The sequence below is a fragment of the Aspergillus multicolor genome (genome assembly GCF_047715735.1).
Source record: "Aspergillus multicolor strain CBS 133.54 unplaced genomic scaffold BDW74scaffold_13, whole genome shotgun sequence".
In the NCBI taxonomy this organism is placed as follows: domain Eukaryota; kingdom Fungi; phylum Ascomycota; class Eurotiomycetes; order Eurotiales; family Aspergillaceae; genus Aspergillus; species Aspergillus multicolor.
The window spans coordinates 365,185-385,726 of record NW_027395964.1 but is presented as its reverse complement, the minus strand read 5'-3'; the positions used below and the strand labels follow the sequence as shown (position 1 = coordinate 385,726).

The following is a 20,542-nucleotide window of genomic DNA, read 5'->3' as shown; positions in this document are numbered from 1 at the left end:
TTGCGCGCGTCGGTGATACTCACTAGGCCTTTACGGCGGCACTGCGATACCTTTGTGTTTTACTTCTCTTTTTTCTTAGCGATATTGCTCTCTGTATCTAATATGGTCGACACTGTATATATTAGCCATTTAAGGATTCTGAATATGGTGCAACTACAATTGGAGGCGTAGCTGCTATGACGGTTATATATTTAGCGTCACGTGTGCCCATCCACGGCGCGTAAAAAGCGGCAACACTTTTACCACCCTCACGAAGATACCATACAACCTCAACTCATCTATTTCGATCAATTCAAGCTTACTGACTGGATCATACATGGCTCAATCATGCCTCCTACGGTCAACAAGCGCCATCACAGTCCCGCAATTTACAGATGCCCTGCGGCGAACATGGCTCGAGTCGCATCGTTTTCGCCCGGGGACGGGCTCGGCTCTGCCTCGTAGATTGGGTTAGTATATTTATTGTCTTGATATCTTATAGCTCGATACTGACGGTAATACAGGTCTAGCTGTAAGCGGAGGCGCAGACTCCATGGCCTTGGCGTACCTATGCAGACAGTGGGAACTCCAAAGGCAGAAACAGCAGCAGCAGCAGCAGCAAGAGCCAGGGCAAGAACATCACATCTTACCTAGCAAGGGCGATGATAGCGGTCATAACGAAGCAAGCGTAACAGCCTTCGTTGTCGACCATAAAGCCCGCCCAGAGAGCACAGAGGAAGCCAACACCGTTGCTCAATGGCTCCGGAAACTAGGTACGTTTGGCAGTCTCTTCTCAGCATCAGCTCAGTTTACCAACGGCAACCCAGGGATCACAACGCAAATACTTCCACTGGACTGGACAGGAGTCAGCCTCTCAGCATTCGAAACGCACGCCCGGCGCCTGCGGTTCCAGGCACTCGGCAAAGCATGCCGGGACGCGCGCATAGACGCCCTTGTCATGGGCCACCACCAGGACGACAATGTCGAGACATTGATCTGGAGACTCTCCACTGGTGCCAGGGGCCCGGGACTAGCGGGCATTGCGCCAGTTGCGAAGGTCCCCGAATGCCATGGGCTGCATGGGGTTGCGGGGAGCGGTGGTGTAGCTCTAGTCCGTGCTAAAGAATATCGCGCGGCTGGAGAAGGGCAGAAAAGAGCAGATGTGCCGGTCTCAACAGGGGACATCCTAATCTACCGGCCGCTTCTCTCGTTCCCGAAATCAAGACTCCTTGCTACATGCCATGAAAATGACGTCCCCTATGTCTCGGACCCAACAAACTTCGACCCTACGCTTACGCCGCGGAATGCGATTCGTTCTTTGCTTGCTTTGAAGACCCTGCCCCGTGCTTTACAAGAAGAGTCTATGCTCTCGTTGACTGAAAAGTGCAGGGGTATTGTTCGTGACTCGCAACGTTTCTCTGATAATCTTCTGGCGTCGCAAACAAGACTGCTTGATCTGTCGCTTGCGGCAGGGTCAATCACTGTGCAGTTTAGGCCTCCGTTCCTGCCTCCACATCCGCCTGCACCATCATCCTCAAACCCTGAAGACCACGAAGGCGCAAACGAACGCGCAAAAGAACTACCCCCCAAACGCCTCCAAAAACTCCGCTCCATGACCCTCCGCCGCATAACGGAGCTCGTCTCACCATTTGAAGACAACCATTTCCCGCTAAGCAAATTCGTGTGGTTCGCGGATCGTGTCTTCCCTCCCGCCACCCCTACTCCTACTCCCTCTACCAGCCCAGAACCAGAACCAGACGCAACCCCTAAACCACCAGAAGACAGCACACCGAAGCAGCCCAGGAAACCATTCACCCTAGGCGGTGTCCTTTTCCACCCTGAGCCTTTCCCACCCCGCAGCCCCGAGCAGGGCGACAATGGTGACACATGGCTCCTAACGCGCCAACCGTACATGCGTCGCCGCGAGCCAGTCCTCCGTTTCAACGTAAGTGTAAGCAAGGGCGTCCCCACGGTGCCAAATCAACGTCACCGTCACTCAACAAGAACAAGGCCGCACCCCGAGGTCAAGCCAGAATACAGTATTCCCTGGACGCTATGGGATAACCGCTTCTGGATCCGGGCATCAGCATCAACATCAACACCAAGATCTGACGACTTGGATGCCGTTTTCCAACAAGAACATGAGCGGATTCAGCTGGTTATTCGTCCACTCCAGCAAAAGGATCTCACGCCCATCAAGGAACTGTACGAAGCCAACAAAAAGAATAAAATGACTAAAGGGAGACACTCCCAAGCTCGAGCTGGAAATCGGGCAAGCCAGGATACTTTCAACCCAGCTTTGTTCTTCACTACCTTAAAGCGAGAAGCACCCAGACCGTCACTGTTTATGCTTCCCGTTATTGCATTGGAGGAAAAAGAGGGCGTTGACGCGGCCTTGGCGCTGCCTACAATGAATCTAAGGTTTCCTGCATTGGAGGCTATGCCGTGGAACTTGACATGGGAATGGAAGTATAAGATGATTGACCTTGAGGCTTTGAAACTCATGGGGTCGGTATAAGCTATTCGAGCTAATCTACAAGTAACAAGAGACAATATGGAACTAAATAATGAGGGAAAGTAATCAGGCACACATAATAGTGTCACCGACTAAAAGGGCCCAGCTTCAGACCATTTGTTGACATGAAAGTGACATGAATGGCATCTTCCAACAATGGAGAACCATACACAGGCCTTTTGAACCTATTCAAATCCAGACGCCATAACCACCAATTCCATAGAGGAAATACAAGAATCAACGCTCATTCGCCATATGCTGTGTCGATTACAAAAGAATCATCCAACGATGCAAAACCAGTAAACCAAGGTCTAGAGATTGAAGGGTGCTTATTCTGTGCTTGCCCTGAGCAGAGCCACCGCGGCTTGTTGAGCTCGAAGACCACCGACTTCACGCTTCAGTCTAAAGTTCTCTTTCTTTAGCCTACCAATTTCATCCATGGCGGACGATAACTGGGTTTTCAGTGCCTCTTCCCCGTCACCTGTTCGCACTTCTTTTGCGAGTTTGCTGAGCTCCGAATTGAAACGGTCATACAGGGCTTCATTCTCCGCACTAGCTTGGCGATACAGCTCGTCCAGCTTCTTTGCCCGCTTTTCGCTAAGAACCAGGGAAGCCTCTAGATCCTTCTCCATCACAGAGGTCCGGCCTTTGAGCTCCCCTGACAATGCCTCGAAGGCCAACTCGAGATTCCGCATTCTGGCGATCACAGCCGCAGTGCCAACGTTATCGTCACCGGAAGGGCCGTGGACTGTTGCTGTGTCTGTCCGTAGCCGCACTGGTGATGGTCTTAGTGCTCTGAGTTCCTGGCCAATCAGCTCAAGTTCGTCCCTCAACCCTGATTGCTCAAGAGACTGTGCCTTTTTCTCAGATTGGAGACGATCCCGAAGCTTCACATACATATTAGCCGCATCAATGTCTAGGGGTATAGGAGACGTACCTTCTGGGGGCTCTGTAATCGTAATCTGTGTGATCTGGTTAGCGAAGACGACGAAAGCGGGCGCTTTGCCTCCGAGCCATTGATCTGCGCTACCCGCTCTTTCAGGGCAGGGGTTCGGGATATCCCAGATCTGCGCTTTGGCTCGGGAGAGACGGATTCTTCGATCTTGTCCATGACAGTTCTCTCGGATGGGGTGTATCTTGGGTCGACATTTTCTTTCCGACTGGGAGTAACTGGGCGCACGGGGGACCGTCGGTTTGGAGAGCCCGTTCTTGGAGGTGGACTACCTTTCAAGGGCGATACGCTGCGGGCAGTGGATCCTGAGCCATGGCTAGTCTGAGGCCGAGCAGACATTGAAGGAGTAACAAGGTCCCCCTGAAGATTGGTCGAAGAAGACCCGGGGGTCGTGGGACGTGGTGCCTGACTGCTTTGCGACACGTGGGAGATGTGGGAGACGTCCGAGGACGCCGTCCCTGGCCGCATATCGGACAGTGAGCTTCTCCGCCTTCGACGAATCCTCACGGCGCCACTCCCCGACAAACCTTTCAATGATAATGGTGTTTCTTCCTGTGAGCTTCCTGGTCGCCGAAGCAATTCCTGTGATGTAGAAGGACCGTAACGATCACGGGAACCGGGACGCAGGAGAGAGCTGAGGCTCGTGTCGACGTCTATTGACTTTGAGCGGACTAGCATAGAGCCTCTTGGCGTCACCGGCTCAGAATCGTTGGGCCCTTTGTTCTTACTGAGGGTCCTGAGGATTGAAGCTACCTTGCCCTCTCCAGAATTCTCCCGATGGAGGCCAAAGCCAAAGCGTTTACGGAAAGATGACGCATTAGAGCCGACAGACCCCGGTGTTTGCGAGGTAGTTCTGGTTAGCTCGCTGGTCAATATCCCTTCTAGAGACGAGCCGCCTGAGATGAACTCGTCGAAAAGATGATCGAAGTCGTCCACTAATCTATCCAGCAGAGATATGTGCTGCATTGGGTCGCCTTCTGCTGTTAGTATTTCAGCAAACGCGGCCGTCAAAGCGCCCCGGTCCCCGTCACTCCCGGAGGCATCGAGAAGGTCCGCTAAAAGGCGAATGAGCGATGCGAGAGCGCGGCGGTTTTGAGGGCTCATATCAGCGAGAAATTTGTGGAAGCATTCCTCGAACTCACGGGGATACATGGTGTCGAACTGGCTTTGGAGTAGTCGTAAACTTGAAGGGTCAAGCACTGGTCCCATGTGCTCTTTCCACGCGTTCTCCATAAACGTCTCGAAGGCTACAAATAGAGTATCAACCGCCACCTCAGCCGCCGCCTGGAGTCTTGCAGGATCTTCCAGAAGGACATTGTATAGCTCATTAACCGCTGAGCGATCTACATTGTCCCTTGCCCGAAGCGTACGCCCGACAATATTTCCACTGCGACACTGCAGCGCAAGGACATAGGCGGCAAAGGTCTGCTCTAGGATAGCAAAAGGGCTGTCAGATACTTTGGACGGCACGGTGCCAACGACAGAGGTTTTGACTGGGGTCTCTTCTTTGCCGGGAAACGAGGAAGGTAACGTATTGGACCGTGAGTGGCCGGCACGGGGAGGGGGCATCTTAGGAAATTCTCCCAATAACGTTGCTGACCCTGGAGCCTTCGAACTTGAAGTGCTACTTTCTCTTGAATGCCCACCTAACAGGTTTGCGATCAGCTTCGTCGGGGAAGGTGGGCGAAAACCGCGGGAAGTCTTGAACTGTGCTACTACATGACCAGCAAGGTATCTGATGATAGCAAAGTTGGAGTGGACTAGTGACTCCGCCATGTGCCTGTTCCTGGTGTCGTGTAAAGGTTGTAGAACATTGAGTACTGTTCCAATTAGTCTTCGTACACAATTTCCTGATACCGGGTGGAGACATCACTCACAGCGTTTCGAGAGTACCGGAACGAAACTTTCCACGCTCACAATATCTGATGAAGAGGTACCTAATATTGAGTCCACGTTCACTCGATACTGGTCTTCACCTACCAGAGACACCGAAATGACCACCTCGAGATCAGATTCAGTCAGCGCTTTGCTGCAGATTGCTTTCGGCGTGTCAAATACGACTCTGATCTTTGAAGCAGCGGGGCGGCTCATCTCAATGCCTTGCTCGTCTTCAAACACGCATGCTAAGATACCGAGATTACCCACAGTACCGGATGGACATCGGAGCGACCATTTCCCACTCTCCCTTTCGCTTTCCGAGAACCTGCCCTCTATCTTTGCTTTGATGATCTCCTCAACAAGCCTGCCTGCGCGGCTCCCGTACATTGCAACCGGCTCTAATGCTAGAAGATCCACGGTCGTATTCTGAGTAGGTTTTGATGTCACCGCGGTAGGCGCAAGGAATAGAATCCGACCGCATGTGGATTGCATGCAACGCACCGTATGAAGATCATAGACTTGCACGACTCGGATTTCCGCCGAAGATGTAAGTGGTCCGGCAACGCCTGGGGCAGTAGACGACGCGTTGTCAAGCTCGGCCATCAACCCACGAGCCGTCATTTTACACTCCGGCGTTTTAGATAACAGCACAAGACAGTTTTTGTACAAAAGCATGATTCCAGAATCGGCGTCAACATCAGCAAAGTCCAGGTGATACGGCGATGACAGCTCGTTGAAGTCCACAGCAGTAATCAAACGGCCGGTGGGTAGTATCGTAGAAGGCCATCCGTCTACCAACTCTGTCAGACGTCGAAAGCCTTGGTCATGATTTGTAGAGGACGGATCATCAAGTGAACAAATGTCCTTGATAATATCCCGCGCTTTTAATAGTGGTCGAACGGCGGGATGGACCAGCGGGAGACTGCTTGTCATCGTGTCAATCAGCAGACTGTAACGCGGAAGTCGTTGGACTGGCTCCATCAGTAAAGAACGCAGCTTCTGTTCCCCAGTCTCGTATACACGCTTAGAGAAACTAGAATTCTTGTCCCGCATGAACAGGTTCAACGTCTGGGTGAAGGCGTTGTGAGCACGCATGTAATCCCCATAAGGTTGCGAGAACTTTGGGAACCACTCCAGAAGCGCATTGGCAAAAGCGACGGCACCGATAGCATCTCGTTCTTCGTCATTTGTCCGCTGTGAGGCAGAAGAAGACAGCTCAGAATCTTCCGTGATATCGGCAATAGCATCCCTTTCTGTATCCTCCAGGACATTGCGAATTACTTCCAAGAATCCCATATTGACGTCGTATATCTCATTGAGACACGGAGGAAACAGGGTGGCCAGGTCGGACTCATTTGGGCTGGTACTTGAGGGTCCTTTCCCTTGGGCTCTTGCGCGAAACTCCTCAGCAACTTCGCATACAAGCGAGTACAGCTTGCTCACGTATCTCTCCTCTGTATCAACAACTTCACACATGGTCAAGCGAAGAGATTGCTTTTGGCTCTGAGAAAAAAACTTGGACCGGCTGACATTGGTCGGTTGTGACGGAGCTCGCTTCAACCTGGACGTTGGCAAGAACATGGGCGCTCCCAGCGCTCGTATGAGTGACGAATATTTTCCATAGTGAGCATCAACGGTGTCTTCAGTATCTGCAGGCTCGTCCGGGCTTTGGGTATCAGGATCGGGTGGTTCGGGAGGTTGGACGGTCCCCGCGGGGAGCACTACATCAACGTCGACCCATGGAACTTTGCGTTCCTGAAACGCGCCCCGAATATCGCGCACTATATCCGTCGTATTCTCCACCTTTATCATGCGATTCGCTAAATCAGCTGCGTGCATCTCATCGAACATCTTCGGGATCTGTCCACCGGGTTTCCCCGCACGGGCGAGAGCCTGCAAGCATTCCTTTGCCGGATCTGATAACTCGGTAAAGTACTTCAGCATACTGACAGCCAACCCGCGGCAAACTTCATCTCCTTGTTTATCTCGAGGTAAATAGTTGACGGCCGCATACAGCGGTGCTGCGGGAGAAATGGTGATGCGCGGGTAACTTTGAAATCCGGCGGGTGTCAATATATGCGCCTGAATGCGCGAACTGCTCACGGTTGCATTTGCGGTAGATACAGGGCCGTAAAAGACGAATACAGACGATAAGGAAGGGTCCGAGACATGGTATAGGCTGAGTTGGTCGAGCGGCAGGTCCGACGGGGCATTCGAAGGGGTCGCCATGGTTGGCGAGGAAGGCAGTCGGCGCGCGCACAACGAGCACGAAACGGAAAGTGCGGTAAATCGGTAATTAGATTAATAGTCGTAAGCAGAAACAGAGCAGAATTATGGAAGGAATCAATAGTTGTGCCTGAATGCTGGCAGTCCAAGGTACTACCTGGCAGGCAGCCCGGAGGGTCAGCTGTGGAGAGAGAGCGACAGAAGAGTACACCCATCCAAAGTTAGAGGAACGGAAACATAGAAAAAAAGATGGATGTCATGATAGAGAGTGCTTGTGTAGATATTACAGCCGATAGGCCTGACGAGAAGGAGAGGATCAACGAGTGAGCGAAAGGTCGATGCGACGGAAGCCGAGAGAGAGCCCCTCCATCGAGGCTGACGACTGGTAGCAATGAGGAGAATGAGAAGAAAAGAAGAAAAATAGAAAAACAGTCACGCAACACAACGACCGGAGATGCCCTCTTCTCCGAAACAGGACCCTGGGAAGAAGAAGACCCTGGACAGACGATCGAAGGGAGCTGGGCGGGAGAGAAGGCACTTGGTGTAGACGGTGATTTGTTGTTGTGGTTGAGATGCAGCTCCAGATGATTTGCGCCCACCCAGCATTAGCTGATGCAGTGGGCTCCCCATCGTCAGACAAACCACTGGCTTAAGTAGATCTATCTAGTCTAGTTACTCGAGATCTAACAGAAATTCATCCTGGTGCAATTCTATTCATGACTGGAAACCACCCACTGAAACACGTGTACTGCTGCTGCTGGTGGTCGCCCTTGTCAACAGGATCGGGTGAGAAAAAGAAAAGAAGGCTAGGCCACGAGAGGCTAGTTGCAGACACCTTGCCCTGATGATTATTCTGATTATATTGGATCCTGAAGCAAGGAGCTGCAAGTCGGAGCTTCTGTCGGGTTTGTTTACGGGGACTTTGGGTGGGGACCTGAAGCTATCAACAACACCTGAACCACACCGCTCAACCATGAATTATCCAGCAGGAGGATTATTATTCTGAAGATCAAGCAATGTTTCCATCTCCAGGTGACCAGATTTTGCTGGAGTGTTTAGATGCTCTATTTGTCATACCCCAGGTCAATCAACAAGTTTGTTATATACTCCGTCGGTACTTTGTTGATATGAGAGGAGCAAATACAGTGATCTAAGTTTCGATTGGTCGGAGTAATGCTGAGTAATGGGTACAGCTAGTCCCAATTTGGCTAGAGTACGCTAGTTCCAAACAGGCAATCAGCCCTCTCCGCCTTTTGAGCTGCTGAATTGTGTCCACATCCACCGCGGCCGGGACTATCTATACAACTTAATTACAAGGGCCATGATTTGAGTCGCTCTTCCACCGGGCACCCCTAATTTCCGCCGCTCGCTTTTGCCCGTCATGTCGTCCTCTTCCTCCTTTCCTATCGCCGTCGACCCCGTCGCGTTAGTGACAACAGAATGCATTACCGTGACCTCGGCCATGCGGAAACATGCCCGATGGGCTCACTCCTCCGTCGCGGCCATTCTGGGCAGCGGTACTGTCTCTCGTGTTTATGATCGCGATACTTCTACTCCTCCTAGTCCGCGTAATGGGAACACGCCTACTCGCCCAAGATCCAGGCTCTCTTCAGCGGAAGATGATCACGCCCTCGCCAACCGGTGGGGACTGCGGGGGAAGAAAGGCAAGAGCATACAGGATAACCCTCTGATATCTGCCTTTACTCGACTACGAAATGACCTTAGGGATTGCAAGGATATCAAGTCCTTCGACGCCCCGGCTTTGTTACACCCATTCCTTCAGGTTGTCCGTTCCTCCTCGACCTCCGCCGCAATCACCTCCCTTGCCCTGCTCGCCTTGACCAAGTTCTTCTCCTACAAGATTATCGATCGCAACTCCCCGAGGATATCCATGGCCATGCAGCTTCTGTCTGCGGCAATCACTCACTGCCGGTTTGAAGCCAGCGATTCCGCCGCTGATGAGATTGTGCTGTTGAGGATTTTGAAATTGATGGAAGGCATGCTGGCGGGGCCAGAGGGAGAACTTCTTGGGGATGAGAGTGTCTGTGAGATGATGGAAACAGGGTTGAGCATGTGCTGTCAGGTCCGCCTTTCGGAAGTGCTCCGGAGGTCTGCCGAGATAGCTATGGTCAACATGTGTCAGGTCATATTCATGCGTCTCTCTGTGTTGGATGCCACGGCAGAGCCCTCAGATAACGAGACACGACTACCGGAGCATTCTAGCGAGAGCGAGCAAACTAGCTTGAAAATGGATCCTTCTGTCGATGGGAATACAGTCGCTTCGCAGCACCCTTCTGCCATGGGCTCGGACACCGCTGTCACAGATCGCGATCATGCCAGCTACGACAGTTCATCTGACCAAACCTTGAATGGCAACGCAGTTGCTGCACCGCCAAACCCTGAAGATGACTTGGGCGAGGAAGTAAAACCTTACTCATTGGCTTCGATTCGTGAACTGTTTCGCGTGCTCATCGATCTCTTGGACCCGGAAAACCGGCAACATACAGACCCGATGAGAGTAATGGCGCTACGAATAATCGATGTGGCTCTGGAAGTTGCTGGTCCTTCAATTGCTAGACATCCTAGCCTAGCGTCCTTGGCACAAAATGACCTCTGCCGGCATCTCTTCCAGCTTGTTCGGTCTGAGAACTTGGCGATCCTCTCTAGCTCCCTTAGAGTGGCTGGTACGCTGATACTGACCTGTCGTTCCGTGCTGAAACTCCAGCAAGAGCTCTATCTATCGTATCTGGTTGCATGCCTTCACCCCCGGGTCGAAATACCTAGGGAGCCAGGCATCAATCCCGCTCTTTATGAAGGGGTTCCGCAAGCACCTAAGGTGGTGAAACCGCCGCCTTCGCAGAGTAACAGCGGGCGGTCAACTCCAGTGGCAGTGAAAGATCGACAGAAGCTTGGGCTGGAGGGCGGCTCCAGGAGGCCGGAAACACGAGAAGCAATGGTCGAGAGCATTGGCGTACTAGCGCGCATTCCAAGCTTCATGGTCGAGCTCTTTGTCAATTATGACTGTGATGCTGATCGTGCTGATCTGTGTGAGGACATGATAGGCCTACTCTCTCGGTGCGCATTTCCTGATTCGGCGACGTGGAGTACCACCAATGTTCCCCCGTTGTGTCTCGACGCCCTCTTGAGTTACATTCAGTCAATCTACGACCGACTCGAGGATACTCCAGAAACAGAAGGGTTCCCCTCGAAAGAACGTCTGAGAAATCAACGAGACACGAAGAGAATTATTGTGCATGCCGCCCAGAAGTTCAATAGCGACGATCCTAAAGGGGCGATAGCTTATTTAACTTCTCATGGTGTGATTGAGAATCCTGATGATCCTGTGCAGGTCGCCCGCTTCTTGAGAGGAACCACGCGATTGTCAAAGAAAGTCCTGGGGGAATTTATTTCCAAACGATCCAATGAGGGCCTCCTCAATGCCTTTGTCGATCTACTTGAGTTCTCTGGCAAATCTGTGGTTGATGCTCTTCGAGATTTACTCGGTGCATTCCGACTTCCCGGCGAATCAGCGTTAATCGAGCGAATCGTCACTACCTTCAGTGAAAAATATATCGAGAAGGCTCAGCCCTCGGAGGTTGCTGACAAGGATTCCCTGTTTGTCCTAACTTATGCCATCATCATGCTGAACACCACTCTCTACAATCCTAACATGAAAGCTCAAAACCGTATGTCTTGTGCCGACTTTTCGAAGAACTTGCGGGGCCTTAATGCAGGCCAGGATTTTGCTCCCGAGTTCCTAGAGAAGATCTACAATTCTATTAAACAAAACGAAATCATTCTACCGGACGAACACGATAACAAGCACGCGTTTGATTATGCTTGGAGAGAACTATTGTCAAAGTCCGCTTCCGCCGGTGAACTAGCCGTTGGTCAAACCAATGTCTTCGATGCAGATATGTTCGCGGCTACTTGGAAACCTGTAGTCGCGACTTTGTCTTATGTCTTCATGTCTGCTTCGGACGATGCGGTATACTCTCGCGTGGTAATGGGGTTTGACCAGTGCGCTCAAATCGCAGCCCGCTATGGTTTAACGGAGGCATTTGACCGCATTGTCTTTTCTCTTGCCTCAATTAGCACCCTCGCCACCGAGAGACCTCCTAGCACCGCTCTCAACACTGAAGTGCAGGCTGGAAACAAGAGTGTCATGGTCAGCGAGCTGGCCGTGAAATTTGGGCGAGACTTCAGGGCGCAATTGGCTACGGTTGTCCTCTTTCGAGTTCTGACAAATAACGAGCATGCGCTTCAGCAGGGCTGGGCCTATATCATTCAAATTCTTCGAAACCTCTTCATAAACTCCCTCATTCCGCCCTTTGATTCTACTCTGAACGCGGATCTCGACATCCCTCCAATCCCTTTGCAGCCACCTTCGCAGGTGGTAGACCGAGACGGACGGGGCAATGACACGGGGCTACTGTCTGCCTTTACATCTTACCTTTCTAGCTACGCAGCAGATGATCCTCCGGAACCGTCAGACGAAGAACTTGACAACACACTGTGCACTGTAGACTGCGTCAGCGCATGTTTTATCGACGACCTCCTCTCAAATATCAGGTAAGACACATACTAGCTTCGAGACAGACATTGCATGCTTACAACGCTTTTCCTTTCAGAGCCCTTCCCCTAGAAACAGTGTCGACAATAGTAGAATCACTACTTGCTCAGTTGCCTGAGGAAAGTGCCCCTGCAGTCATTGTTGTTAAGCCTGAACGACCACTTCCCTCCACGAGAGCAAATTCCAGACCAGACACTAGTAAAGGTCAATACGAACCCGGGATGATGTACCTGTTGGAATTGGCTGCCATTCTTTCGCTCCGCGACCAACAAACAATCGAGAGCCTCGGCGAAGGACTTTTGGCCTCTCTTCAGGGTTTCATTCGAGATGCTACCAACCTCCACTCCCTGGCACTATCGCGGGTAACAACTTACCTGTTGAACTTACTCCGATTAAGTCATGTATGATCCGTCAACTTTTCCAGCATACATTTGACATACTGATGATATTCCAGGAACAACCCTTCACTCGTGTTCCTGTCATCCTCCATGGGATTTCTAGTTTCGATCAAGATACCTTAGAGAGCGTCGCTGTGCCTATCGTTAAAGGTCTTTCGCGTTGTGTTTTTGATGGCAGCCTTTTGCGGAATGAGATTACTGTTTCGCCGGATTTCTGGTCCATACTTCAACGCTTGCACCAGCACAAAGAAGCCGCGCCCTTAGTCTTCAGCCTCCTCAAGACTATTGTTGAGTCAAGCCCTCCTATCGTCACTGCTGATAACTATGAAAATGCTGTTAGTCTCGCAAATGAGTTTATCAGTGCCGGTAGCGTAGGCTACATCGAAGAACGGCAAAGAGACGTCCTTGCGCGAAGTTCAAAGGGCGTCAAGCAACCAAAACAAAGGTTTGTCATCATATTCATTCCTTTTGCTATTGGCTGCTAGTCCTGACTTGTTCCTAGCGAAAATGAAGTTGTCTCTCGCGGTGTGACCGCTATTGGCCTTATCTACCAACTTACTGGTCGAACTCCAACTCTGATCAAGCAATCGCACCTGGAGGACGGTGAAGGTTTGTGCACACGTGTTATGAACAACACCGCAATTTATCTGACATCATCTAGCTTGGTCTGCATATTGGTCACCGATATTTCATTCTCTGACCTCACAGTGTACCAACCCTTGTCGGGACATTCGACACCACGCTGTATCAACTTTACAACGGTCACTCCTATTTGTCGACATTGAATCCGATAAGGAGTGGACAGCCATCTTCGATCAGGTTCTCTTCCCGCTAATCCTGCGGCTTCTGAAGCCCGAAGTCTTCCATTCAGACCCCCGCGGAATGGGCGAGACTCGTGTTCAGGCGGCGACCCTGGTCTGCAAAATCTTCCTGCGTTATCTCGACCAGCTCCCGAACGCCGAAGGCATGCTAGAACTATGGCTTAAGATCCTTGATATCCTCGACCGGATGATGAACAGCGGTCAGGGAGACAGTCTCGTAAGCTTCCCTCAACCATTTCCATGTTCTATCAGACAACTAACTTCGTTTGCAGGAGGAAGCCATACCCGAAAGCATCAAGAACATCATCCTAGTCATGGCGGACCAGGGCCACCTCGTCCCACCCACCCAAGACCCGAGCAAGGAAAACATCTGGACCGAAACAAAGAAACGCCTCGAGCGCTTCCTACCGGATCTCTTCAAGGAAATCTTCCCCGACGTGCCTGTACCCCCTCCCGCACCTAAGGAGAACCCGCCAGCATCGGCTCCTAGCTCCCCTTTACCAACCAACACAGTTACCACCGATACCCCTGACGAAAAGGAGAATCAGGCGCTCGTTTCTGAAGTTCCTAAAGCCGACGATGGAAAGGCTCCTGAGAAAGCGGACTAATATAGCCGTCTCCCTGTCCTTCTCTCATCTTATCCTTTTCTTCTCATTCCATTCCTTTTGGGCATTTATAGCGCGGACATGCTTTGCTTTGATTTGAAACATAAGGTTACCTACTCACTAGATAGGCGTGTATGTAGATATACTCTTTGTCGTTCTCATGTAAAGTTTACGCGGTTAAAACATCATGATGTGTATCATATGTGCCTTTTTCTTATTTGATTGGCATTTGTCTGCTGAGTTTGTTCTTGAGAGCATACCATGTATATAATGGGAAACGCCAGTCCTCTACATACATCACGAAGTGCAATCGCGATTTTGAAGGTGCCTACTTCCAATCTGCGGAAAGCGAGTTACATGGACTATCTAAGAGTCCCCAAGAACCTCAATGTAGATTTCATCGCATCTATACACAGAAGGCCAGCGTCGAAGGAGATAGATTGGTATCGCAGATTGACTGAAGGAGTGACTGACTTGAACTCGCAGAGTATGGTAAGACACGAATGGAAGAATAGGGCATAAAGAAAACCGATACATAGGAGATTGAGATGGTTAGGTGTACACTGTAGGAGCATGCAAACAGGACACTGCCAAGCACACCCACTCGAAATAGCCTAGGTGATAAATGAGATCGAAGAAGGTATATTGATCTAGGAAGTTGGATCAGGAACCAAGCCGTTGAGAGCTGGAAGAGATGTTAGGAGAAGGATAAAGTTATGGTAGTAGATAGATAAATAGATGGTCAATCGCTGGCTGTAGTTGCGGCGTTAATGTGTTTGTGGCCGCGCGTAGTACATGAGACTCGAAGGAAGAGCGGAGGGATTGACCAATAGCAAAGTTGAGGTCAGAAAGAGGTCTATTCAGCGTCCATGTCGTCGTCGAGGTCAATGGCGTCGGGGTTCGCTGGTGCGGCAGCCACAGGGGCTTGATCGGCAGGGGGAGGGCGATTGCCGCCTTCTGGCCCGGTGCTAGCTGCGACGAAGCCGATAGGCGCACGGGCTTGTCGTTCCAAGGCAGCCATGGCGTCTGCAGTTTCGGCGTCCATTTCTCCCTCTGCTTCAGCTGTGCCTTCCTGGCCTTCTGGGGCCTGTTGCTGACCACGGGCGATAGCCTGGGAGGCGATGAAGCTGACATCGGTGCTGTAGCAGATTGATTAGCATGTGTTTCGATAACCATGAAGGAGTGCGAGGCTGGGGTACGTACTTGTATTGAGCTTGGACACTTCTCTTGATACGAAGCATTTCCTTGAAGGTATCTTCGTTTCCGTGCTGAACTTCGAATGCTTCCCATTTCTGCCAGAACGGAGCATTGGTGCGGGGATCGCAAAACTGTGATGCGTGACCGTAGATGGCGCGAGCGCGGTCAATTTCGCCGAGCCTTCTTTCCATCTCGGCGAACTTGAGGCACATTTCTTTGGCCTCTTGATCGGGCAGGGCGGCAATACCGCGCTCGTAAATTGGCCGCGTAGAGGGTAGGCCGAAGTTTGAGGCCGACTTGGTGATGTAGAACTCGAACATCTCGAAACGATCTTCGTCGGAGACTGCCCGAGTAGCGCGCTCGTATATGCGCATTGCGTGCCGGGCCAATCCTCGTTCCTCCTCCAAGTTACCGTACATGAGATAGAGGGGTTTGGCGAACTTCGGAGGGCAGCCGTCAAGAGCCTGCTCGAACAGATCCCGCAAACGTTCAATGCCAATCTTCCGGTCAACAGCCTTGGTCAAATACAAGTTCCAAAGCTCAAACGCAACCGGGTAGGTGAAGAGATCCAGGCCTCGCTCGTATACTTTGAACGACTCTTCGAAGTACTTGTGCTCCTCTAGAAGATTGGCATAGTTGACAACGGTCTGAGGAGTAGCGATACGTAGCTCGAAGATCCTTTCATATACCTTCTTAGTCTCCTCGATTGATGAGACACTCTCCACCAAATCGACGTAGAAACTCCACAGCTTCCAACTCTTATGAACGCGTTGCTGAGGAGACAACGTCTCATCAAAGTAGTCGACCGTCGACTTCTTCGGGGCTTGCGTCGCTTTGGCCATGATCTCAGCTGCTTTGTCGAAGTTCTCACTGCGCAGCTCCATCTCTGCCCACTCACACCACGTTTCGGCAAGTTCGGCGACGGACTTGAAAGGGACTTTTACGGCCTTCTCAAAAATGACGCGGGCAGAATCTAGGTCTCCCCCACGCTCGTAGAACTTAGCGTAGTTTACCCAGAGCTCAGAGAACTTGCCGACAGCCTTCTTGGGATTGATGGCGGCTATCGCGGCAGTATATGTCTGGACAATCTCGACGTTGTTGTCACCCCAGAGAGCCACCCTCTTCTCCCATTCGATGACATTGTGAGGGTTCTGCCTGAGCAGTACGTCATTGACAAGGAACGGCCGCCGGTCCATGAGTTGTTCAAATCTAAGCATTCGCAAATCAAGATCGAAATCGGCCTCTTCGTCGGCCTCTGTTCGGACAGCTGCAGCGTCCATCAAGTTGCCTATGATGTTTTCCTCAAATTCGGCGTACGTATCGAAGATAAGAGTAAAGTCACGGACCGTCATAACCGTCGTGATACCCTCCTCGAAGACATCGCGCGCCTTCTCAAAGTTGCCCTTGGTGATCCAGTACGTTGCCAGTCCAGCCCATAGTTTGCCTCTTTGGTCAGCGAATCTCTCAATACCGCTACGGATAATCGCATCCACATCAACCCCGGATTGAGGGCCGGTCTCAATTCTCTTCGCCTTTGAAGTCAGCAAATCAACCATCTCAGTCCACAGTTGAAAGCTACTCTTTCCATCGCGAGATTGGAATCGGGGGTTATCGAGAACCTCCATGTATCGCTTGACGGCATCGGTGTATTGACCCATCTCCACGAGTAAGCTGATGTACTCCTCGGCGTTCTCAGGGTGGATTTGCATGTAGCGGGCCCAGATCTTGACAGCAGTTTGACCAGAAGCAGAGCGCGCAAAAGTCTTGTAGAGTCTCCAGATTCGGTTGTGCTGGGTTACCGGTAGCGCTCGTAGAGCTCGGTCGAACGTCCTCCGGGTCTGGGTGACAAGCGGCTGTCGAAGCATGAAAGAGAGGTACATCTCCCAAACCCGGGGCATCTTGTTGAGCAAGATTAGGGCACGCTCGAACAAGGCGTTGACTTTCTGGAACTCCGCCCGGTACTTGGTCGCATTGCGGTTCTTGAGATGCTTGGTCCGGAACTCCAAGTACTACAGCGATTCGTTAGCATATTTAATCAGATATCGACCGGAAGGGCAGAGTTTTGTGTACCATCTTCCACAGTTTGTAGGACCTTGGGAGCTGTTTACAAGCACGCTCCATAACCTGTTGATCCGTTCAGTATGCACACAAGAAGGGCAGTAAGAGGGCGACCCACGAATGCCTGCTCATAGAGCGTCCCATTCTGCTGTTTGTATTCGATATATGCAAGCCATGGCTTGATGCTGCCGGGATTCCGTAGGAGATCCTGCTCGTACACGCTGTCGTTATCGGCCTATAATAAATAGTATTAGTAATTGCTAGCTCATCCTGGTCTTGATATACTCACAATCAAGTATAGATCAGGCCGCGAGGCCGACGATCGATCCATCTCTGCGTGTTGCCGGTGGGATCTCGGGGGCAGAAGTGTCCCTGGCATTGCGCCACTCAATCGAGCGGGACCAACTCACACGGTCAACGCTTATTCGCAGTAAAGAGAGTGGGCATGAACGGGAAAGCCTTATCGTCGCGTTGGGCGTTAAACCGACGAGCGCTTCGGCGACGAAGTTGGCAGAGGCACCAGATCACGTGCCGGGTGTCATGCGGGCACCGGGTGGTCCAAGCTTCCTGTCGCCGGTGATGTTATCGACAGCCTCCAGGTCCCGCTCCGCCTTTGGACCGCTATCGTGGCTTGTCCCTCAGTTGAGCTTCGTTTCCGGATTCCTGCACAATGTCCGGAGCTGTGGTGAGTCTTTGATGCAACTCGGATGACGAGATATCGTATACGAAGTATTGACATGCTGGTTGATATAGGGCCGTGAGGCGGTCTTCCCGACCCGCCAGTCGCTCGGGTTGATGAAGAGTAAACTAAAGGGAGCAGAGACTGGTCACAGTTTACTTAAGCGAAAGAGTGAAGCTCTAACAAAGTAAGCCCCTGCCATATTAATGGTCAAGTTCACATTATTGATGCATTTCTTAGGCGTTTCCGAGGTACGTATATCTACATCTACTTATCGACAACGTCTCCGCATCACCGGTACTAACCGAACCCCAGAGATTACCCGACGCATCGATGAAGCGAAGCAGAAGATGGGACGGGTGATGCAGGTCGCTGCATTCTCCCTTGCGGAAGTGAGCTACGCCGTTGGTGGTGATATCGGCTACCAGGTCCAAGAGTCCGCCAAACAGGCCCGATTCCGAGTACGGGCGAAGCAGGATAACGTCTCCGGTGTCCTGTTACCACACTTTGAGAGCTACACGGAAGAGTCAATCAACGACTTTGGCCTGACTGGTCTTGGAAAGGGTGGACAGCAAGTGCAGCGCTGCCGGGAGACATACGCTCGTGCTGTTGAGACATTGGTGGAACTTGCGAGTCTGCAGACGGCCTTCGTTATTTTGGATGAGGTCATCAAGGTTGTCAACCGAAGAGGTGAGTACTTGACCCAGATTATTGATATGCACATGTTCTAACCCGTCTCTAGTAAACGCAATGTGAGCACCATTCATCGGAGTATGACTTTATGGACCAAGCTAACACAGACCGCGCAGTGAGCACGTCATCATTCCCCGAACAGAGAACACCATCAAATGTGAGTTCCACCCTTTTCCCGCCTTATCAGACGCTAACCTTCCAGACATCAACTCCGAACTCGACGAACTCGACAGAGAAGAGTTCTACCGCCTCAAGAAGGTCTCAGGCAAGAAGCAACGGGACGTCGCAGCAGCCGATGCCGAAATTCAGGCCGCACGGGAGAGGGAGGCCCAGAAGCAACTAGATGCTGCCGCCGAAGCCCAACACAAAGACAAAGACGCCCCGGAGGCGCCCGACGTCCTCGGGGAGCAAGAAGACAATGATGTCATTTTCTAGCATGCTTATTCCCTCTCCTCATATGTAGTGTATTCCCATTTAGCATATGACTGTTTCTGCCGTTCAATGTTTTTAGATTCCTCAGCCTACAATGAAAAGAGGCCATGCCATACCATACATACATGCATGCTCGAACTTCACAACCCATAAGTTGTGATTAGGTAGCTCCAAACGATTCATAAAATCCCAGCCCAAGAAACGCCGAAAACGAGATAATAAAACAGGGAAAGTACCAAGTACCTCATCATTGCCTCTGGTACGTAACCCGAATCGGCTTCCCCTCGGGCCCCATGGGCATCCCCGACGTAGCCTCCTTCGCACTGATAGCCCCGGACTCGCTCTCGTACTCCACGAACGCAATCCCCTTTCTCCCTGGCACAAGTCGCACCTCGCGGAATCCCTCGAATCTTCCAAACACAGCCGTAAGACTTTCCTGGTCCGCTGTATCGGGGAGCTCCCGCAGGAACAGGATCTTGTTCGGCGGCAGGTACTCGTCGGGGATAACGGCCGTCGCAGCTCCAGGCGTAGGCTTGAGACCAGCACCCTTTGCGGCCTTGACGGGGCGGCCGGGCTCGGGCGCGCCCACGGGCGGGCGCTTCAGTTTCTTTTGCGCTTCGAGGGCTTCGTGCGCTTGTCGTCTCTCTGTACACAATATCAACCAACATTAGCACACCGTACGCAGGCAGAACCAACACAACCAAACACAACGCAGAAAAACTGCGGGGGCATACCCTTCTCCGCCAACCTCCGCCTCTTGTGAGCCTCTAGCTCTTCATCACCGCCCTCACGCTGCACCGTCGCATCGCTGCGCGTCTTGGCGTAGTCGAGCACCATGGGTTTATCGAAGAGGTCGAAGCCATTGATTTCGTCGATGGCGCGGGTCGCGGACTCGACGTTGTCGAAGACGACGAAGGCCTGCCCCTTGGCTTTCAGGTTCTTCTTCGCTACGATCTCCAAGATCGTGCCGTACTCGGAGAAGATTTCGGAGAGCGCTTCCTTCAGCTCGTCGGGTTTGATGCGTTCTTCGAGGTTGCGGACCTGTTGTGTTGTTGATGCGGTGGTTAGTGCGTGTCCGTGTCCTGGGTAGGATGAGGAGGAAGGGGAGGCTTGGAGCTCGTTGACGTACGTAGACTCTGCGGAGGAGCTGTTAGCTAGGTGCCCGGAAGTGGTGTAAATATGGAGGGAAGCTCTGGGGGCCTCAGTGGACTCACGTGGGGTTGGGAGGGATGCTGGAGGGTACGGGGACGGTGGCCATCTTTGCGACAGGGGAGGCGGGGTCGTCGCAAGTTGGATCTTGGTATTTCAATTGGTGTTTCTTTTGTATGTTGCTCGCTCTCGCGGCGTTATCCAACTTGAATTGCTTGCCGCTTTAGACAGCGCGGTGTCATGTGACAGTGTCTGTGGATACTGTGGGCTTGTTTGAAATATAGATGCAAATTTTAACCACCTTTATAATAACAAGCATCATTGGTCTAGTGGTAGAATTCATCGTTGCCATCGATGAGGCCCGTGTTCGATTCACGGATGATGCAT

At 51.7% G+C, this 20,542-nt stretch overlaps 6 protein-coding genes and 1 non-coding gene across 7 annotated transcripts; 4 read left to right on the top strand and 3 right to left on the bottom strand.

Annotated features, from left to right (window-relative positions):
* Positions 1–316: 316 nt before the first annotated feature.
* BDW74DRAFT_178454 (tRNA lysidine(34) synthetase) lies at positions 317–2,497 on the top strand (the record flags this gene model as incomplete). The annotated part of the gene is made up of 2 exons (XM_073729206.1): positions 317–449; positions 504–2,497. The coding sequence occupies 2 exons, from the start codon at positions 317–319 to the stop codon at positions 2,495–2,497; spliced, it is 2,127 nt and encodes a 708-aa protein (XP_073583608.1).
* BDW74DRAFT_153695 (putative Rho guanyl nucleotide exchange factor) lies at positions 2,450–8,188 on the bottom strand. Its single transcript, XM_073724563.1, has 3 exons — positions 5,324–8,188; positions 3,432–5,266; positions 2,450–3,381 (listed from the first exon to the last, which is right to left on the bottom strand). Exons 1-3 carry the CDS (start codon positions 7,551–7,553, stop codon positions 2,824–2,826), a joined length of 4,623 nt encoding a protein of 1,540 aa, XP_073583607.1. The 5' UTR covers positions 7,554–8,188; the 3' UTR covers positions 2,450–2,823.
* Positions 8,189–8,879: 691 nt separating this feature from the next.
* On the top strand, positions 8,880–14,079 carry BDW74DRAFT_23131 (Sec7 domain-containing protein). Its single transcript, XM_073732272.1, has 6 exons — positions 8,880–12,122; positions 12,182–12,524; positions 12,578–12,966; positions 13,024–13,130; positions 13,183–13,559; positions 13,615–14,079. Exons 1-6 carry the CDS (start codon positions 8,932–8,934, stop codon positions 13,948–13,950), a joined length of 4,743 nt encoding a protein of 1,580 aa, XP_073583606.1. The 5' UTR covers positions 8,880–8,931; the 3' UTR covers positions 13,951–14,079.
* Positions 14,080–14,636: 557 nt separating this feature from the next.
* BDW74DRAFT_23121 (mRNA splicing protein SYF1) lies at positions 14,637–17,671 on the bottom strand. The gene is made up of 5 exons (XM_073732271.1): positions 17,492–17,671; positions 17,321–17,437; positions 17,215–17,268; positions 15,151–17,153; positions 14,637–15,086 (listed from the first exon to the last, which is right to left on the bottom strand). The coding sequence occupies exons 1-5, from the start codon at positions 17,579–17,581 to the stop codon at positions 14,804–14,806; spliced, it is 2,547 nt and encodes an 848-aa protein (XP_073583605.1). The 5' UTR covers positions 17,582–17,671; the 3' UTR covers positions 14,637–14,803.
* A 142-nt stretch (positions 17,672–17,813) lies between these two features.
* BDW74DRAFT_153691 (H(+)-transporting V1 sector ATPase subunit D) lies at positions 17,814–19,069 on the top strand. The gene is made up of 7 exons (XM_073724562.1): positions 17,814–17,887; positions 17,956–18,068; positions 18,122–18,132; positions 18,197–18,571; positions 18,624–18,633; positions 18,691–18,731; positions 18,777–19,069. Exons 1-7 carry the CDS (start codon positions 17,873–17,875, stop codon positions 19,007–19,009), a joined length of 798 nt encoding a protein of 265 aa, XP_073583604.1. The 5' UTR covers positions 17,814–17,872; the 3' UTR covers positions 19,010–19,069.
* BDW74DRAFT_153687 (U1A/U2B'/SNF family RNA-binding protein) lies at positions 19,070–20,348 on the bottom strand. Its single transcript, XM_073724561.1, has 4 exons — positions 20,221–20,348; positions 20,136–20,142; positions 19,741–20,047; positions 19,070–19,651 (listed from the first exon to the last, which is right to left on the bottom strand). Exons 1-4 carry the CDS (start codon positions 20,262–20,264, stop codon positions 19,254–19,256), a joined length of 756 nt encoding a protein of 251 aa, XP_073583603.1. The 5' UTR covers positions 20,265–20,348; the 3' UTR covers positions 19,070–19,253.
* A 122-nt stretch (positions 20,349–20,470) lies between these two features.
* On the top strand, positions 20,471–20,541 carry BDW74DRAFT_t134. The gene has a single exon. It is a non-coding gene; the product is annotated as a tRNA-Gly (tRNA).
* Position 20,542: the final 1 nt, after the last annotated feature.

Coding starts and splice junctions, on each gene's coding strand:
- BDW74DRAFT_153687 (XM_073724561.1), bottom strand. CDS start 20,264: ATGGCCACCGTCCCCGTACCCTCCAGCATCCCTCCCAACCCCAC. Junction 19,652..19,740: donor GCGGAGGTTGGCGGAGAAGG/GTATGCCCCCGC, acceptor TATTGTGTACAG/AGAGACGACAAGCGCACGAA.
- BDW74DRAFT_153691 (XM_073724562.1), top strand. Junction 18,732..18,776: donor AACAGAGAACACCATCAAAT/GTGAGTTCCACC, acceptor CTAACCTTCCAG/ACATCAACTCCGAACTCGAC.
- BDW74DRAFT_153695 (XM_073724563.1), bottom strand. CDS start 7,553: ATGGCGACCCCTTCGAATGCCCCGTCGGACCTGCCGCTCGACCAACTC. Junction 5,267..5,323: donor TCCGGTACTCTCGAAACGCT/GTGAGTGATGTC, acceptor TAATTGGAACAG/TACTCAATGTTCTACAACCT. Junction 3,382..3,431: donor GATTACAGAGCCCCCAGAAG/GTACGTCTCCTA, acceptor ATGTATGTGAAG/CTTCGGGATCGTCTCCAATC.
- BDW74DRAFT_23121 (XM_073732271.1), bottom strand. CDS start 17,581: ATGCCAGGGACACTTCTGCCCCCGAGATCCCACCGGCAACACGCAGAG. Junction 17,438..17,491: donor GGCCTGATCTATACTTGATT/GTGAGTATATCA, acceptor TATTTATTATAG/GCCGATAACGACAGCGTGTA. Junction 15,087..15,150: donor AGTGTCCAAGCTCAATACAA/GTACGTACCCCA, acceptor AATCTGCTACAG/CACCGATGTCAGCTTCATCG.
- BDW74DRAFT_23131 (XM_073732272.1), top strand. CDS start 8,932: ATGTCGTCCTCTTCCTCCTTTCCTATCGCCGTCGACCCCGTCGCGTTA. Junction 12,123..12,181: donor GACCTCCTCTCAAATATCAG/GTAAGACACATA, acceptor TTTTCCTTTCAG/AGCCCTTCCCCTAGAAACAG. Junction 12,967..13,023: donor GTCAAGCAACCAAAACAAAG/GTTTGTCATCAT, acceptor ACTTGTTCCTAG/CGAAAATGAAGTTGTCTCTC.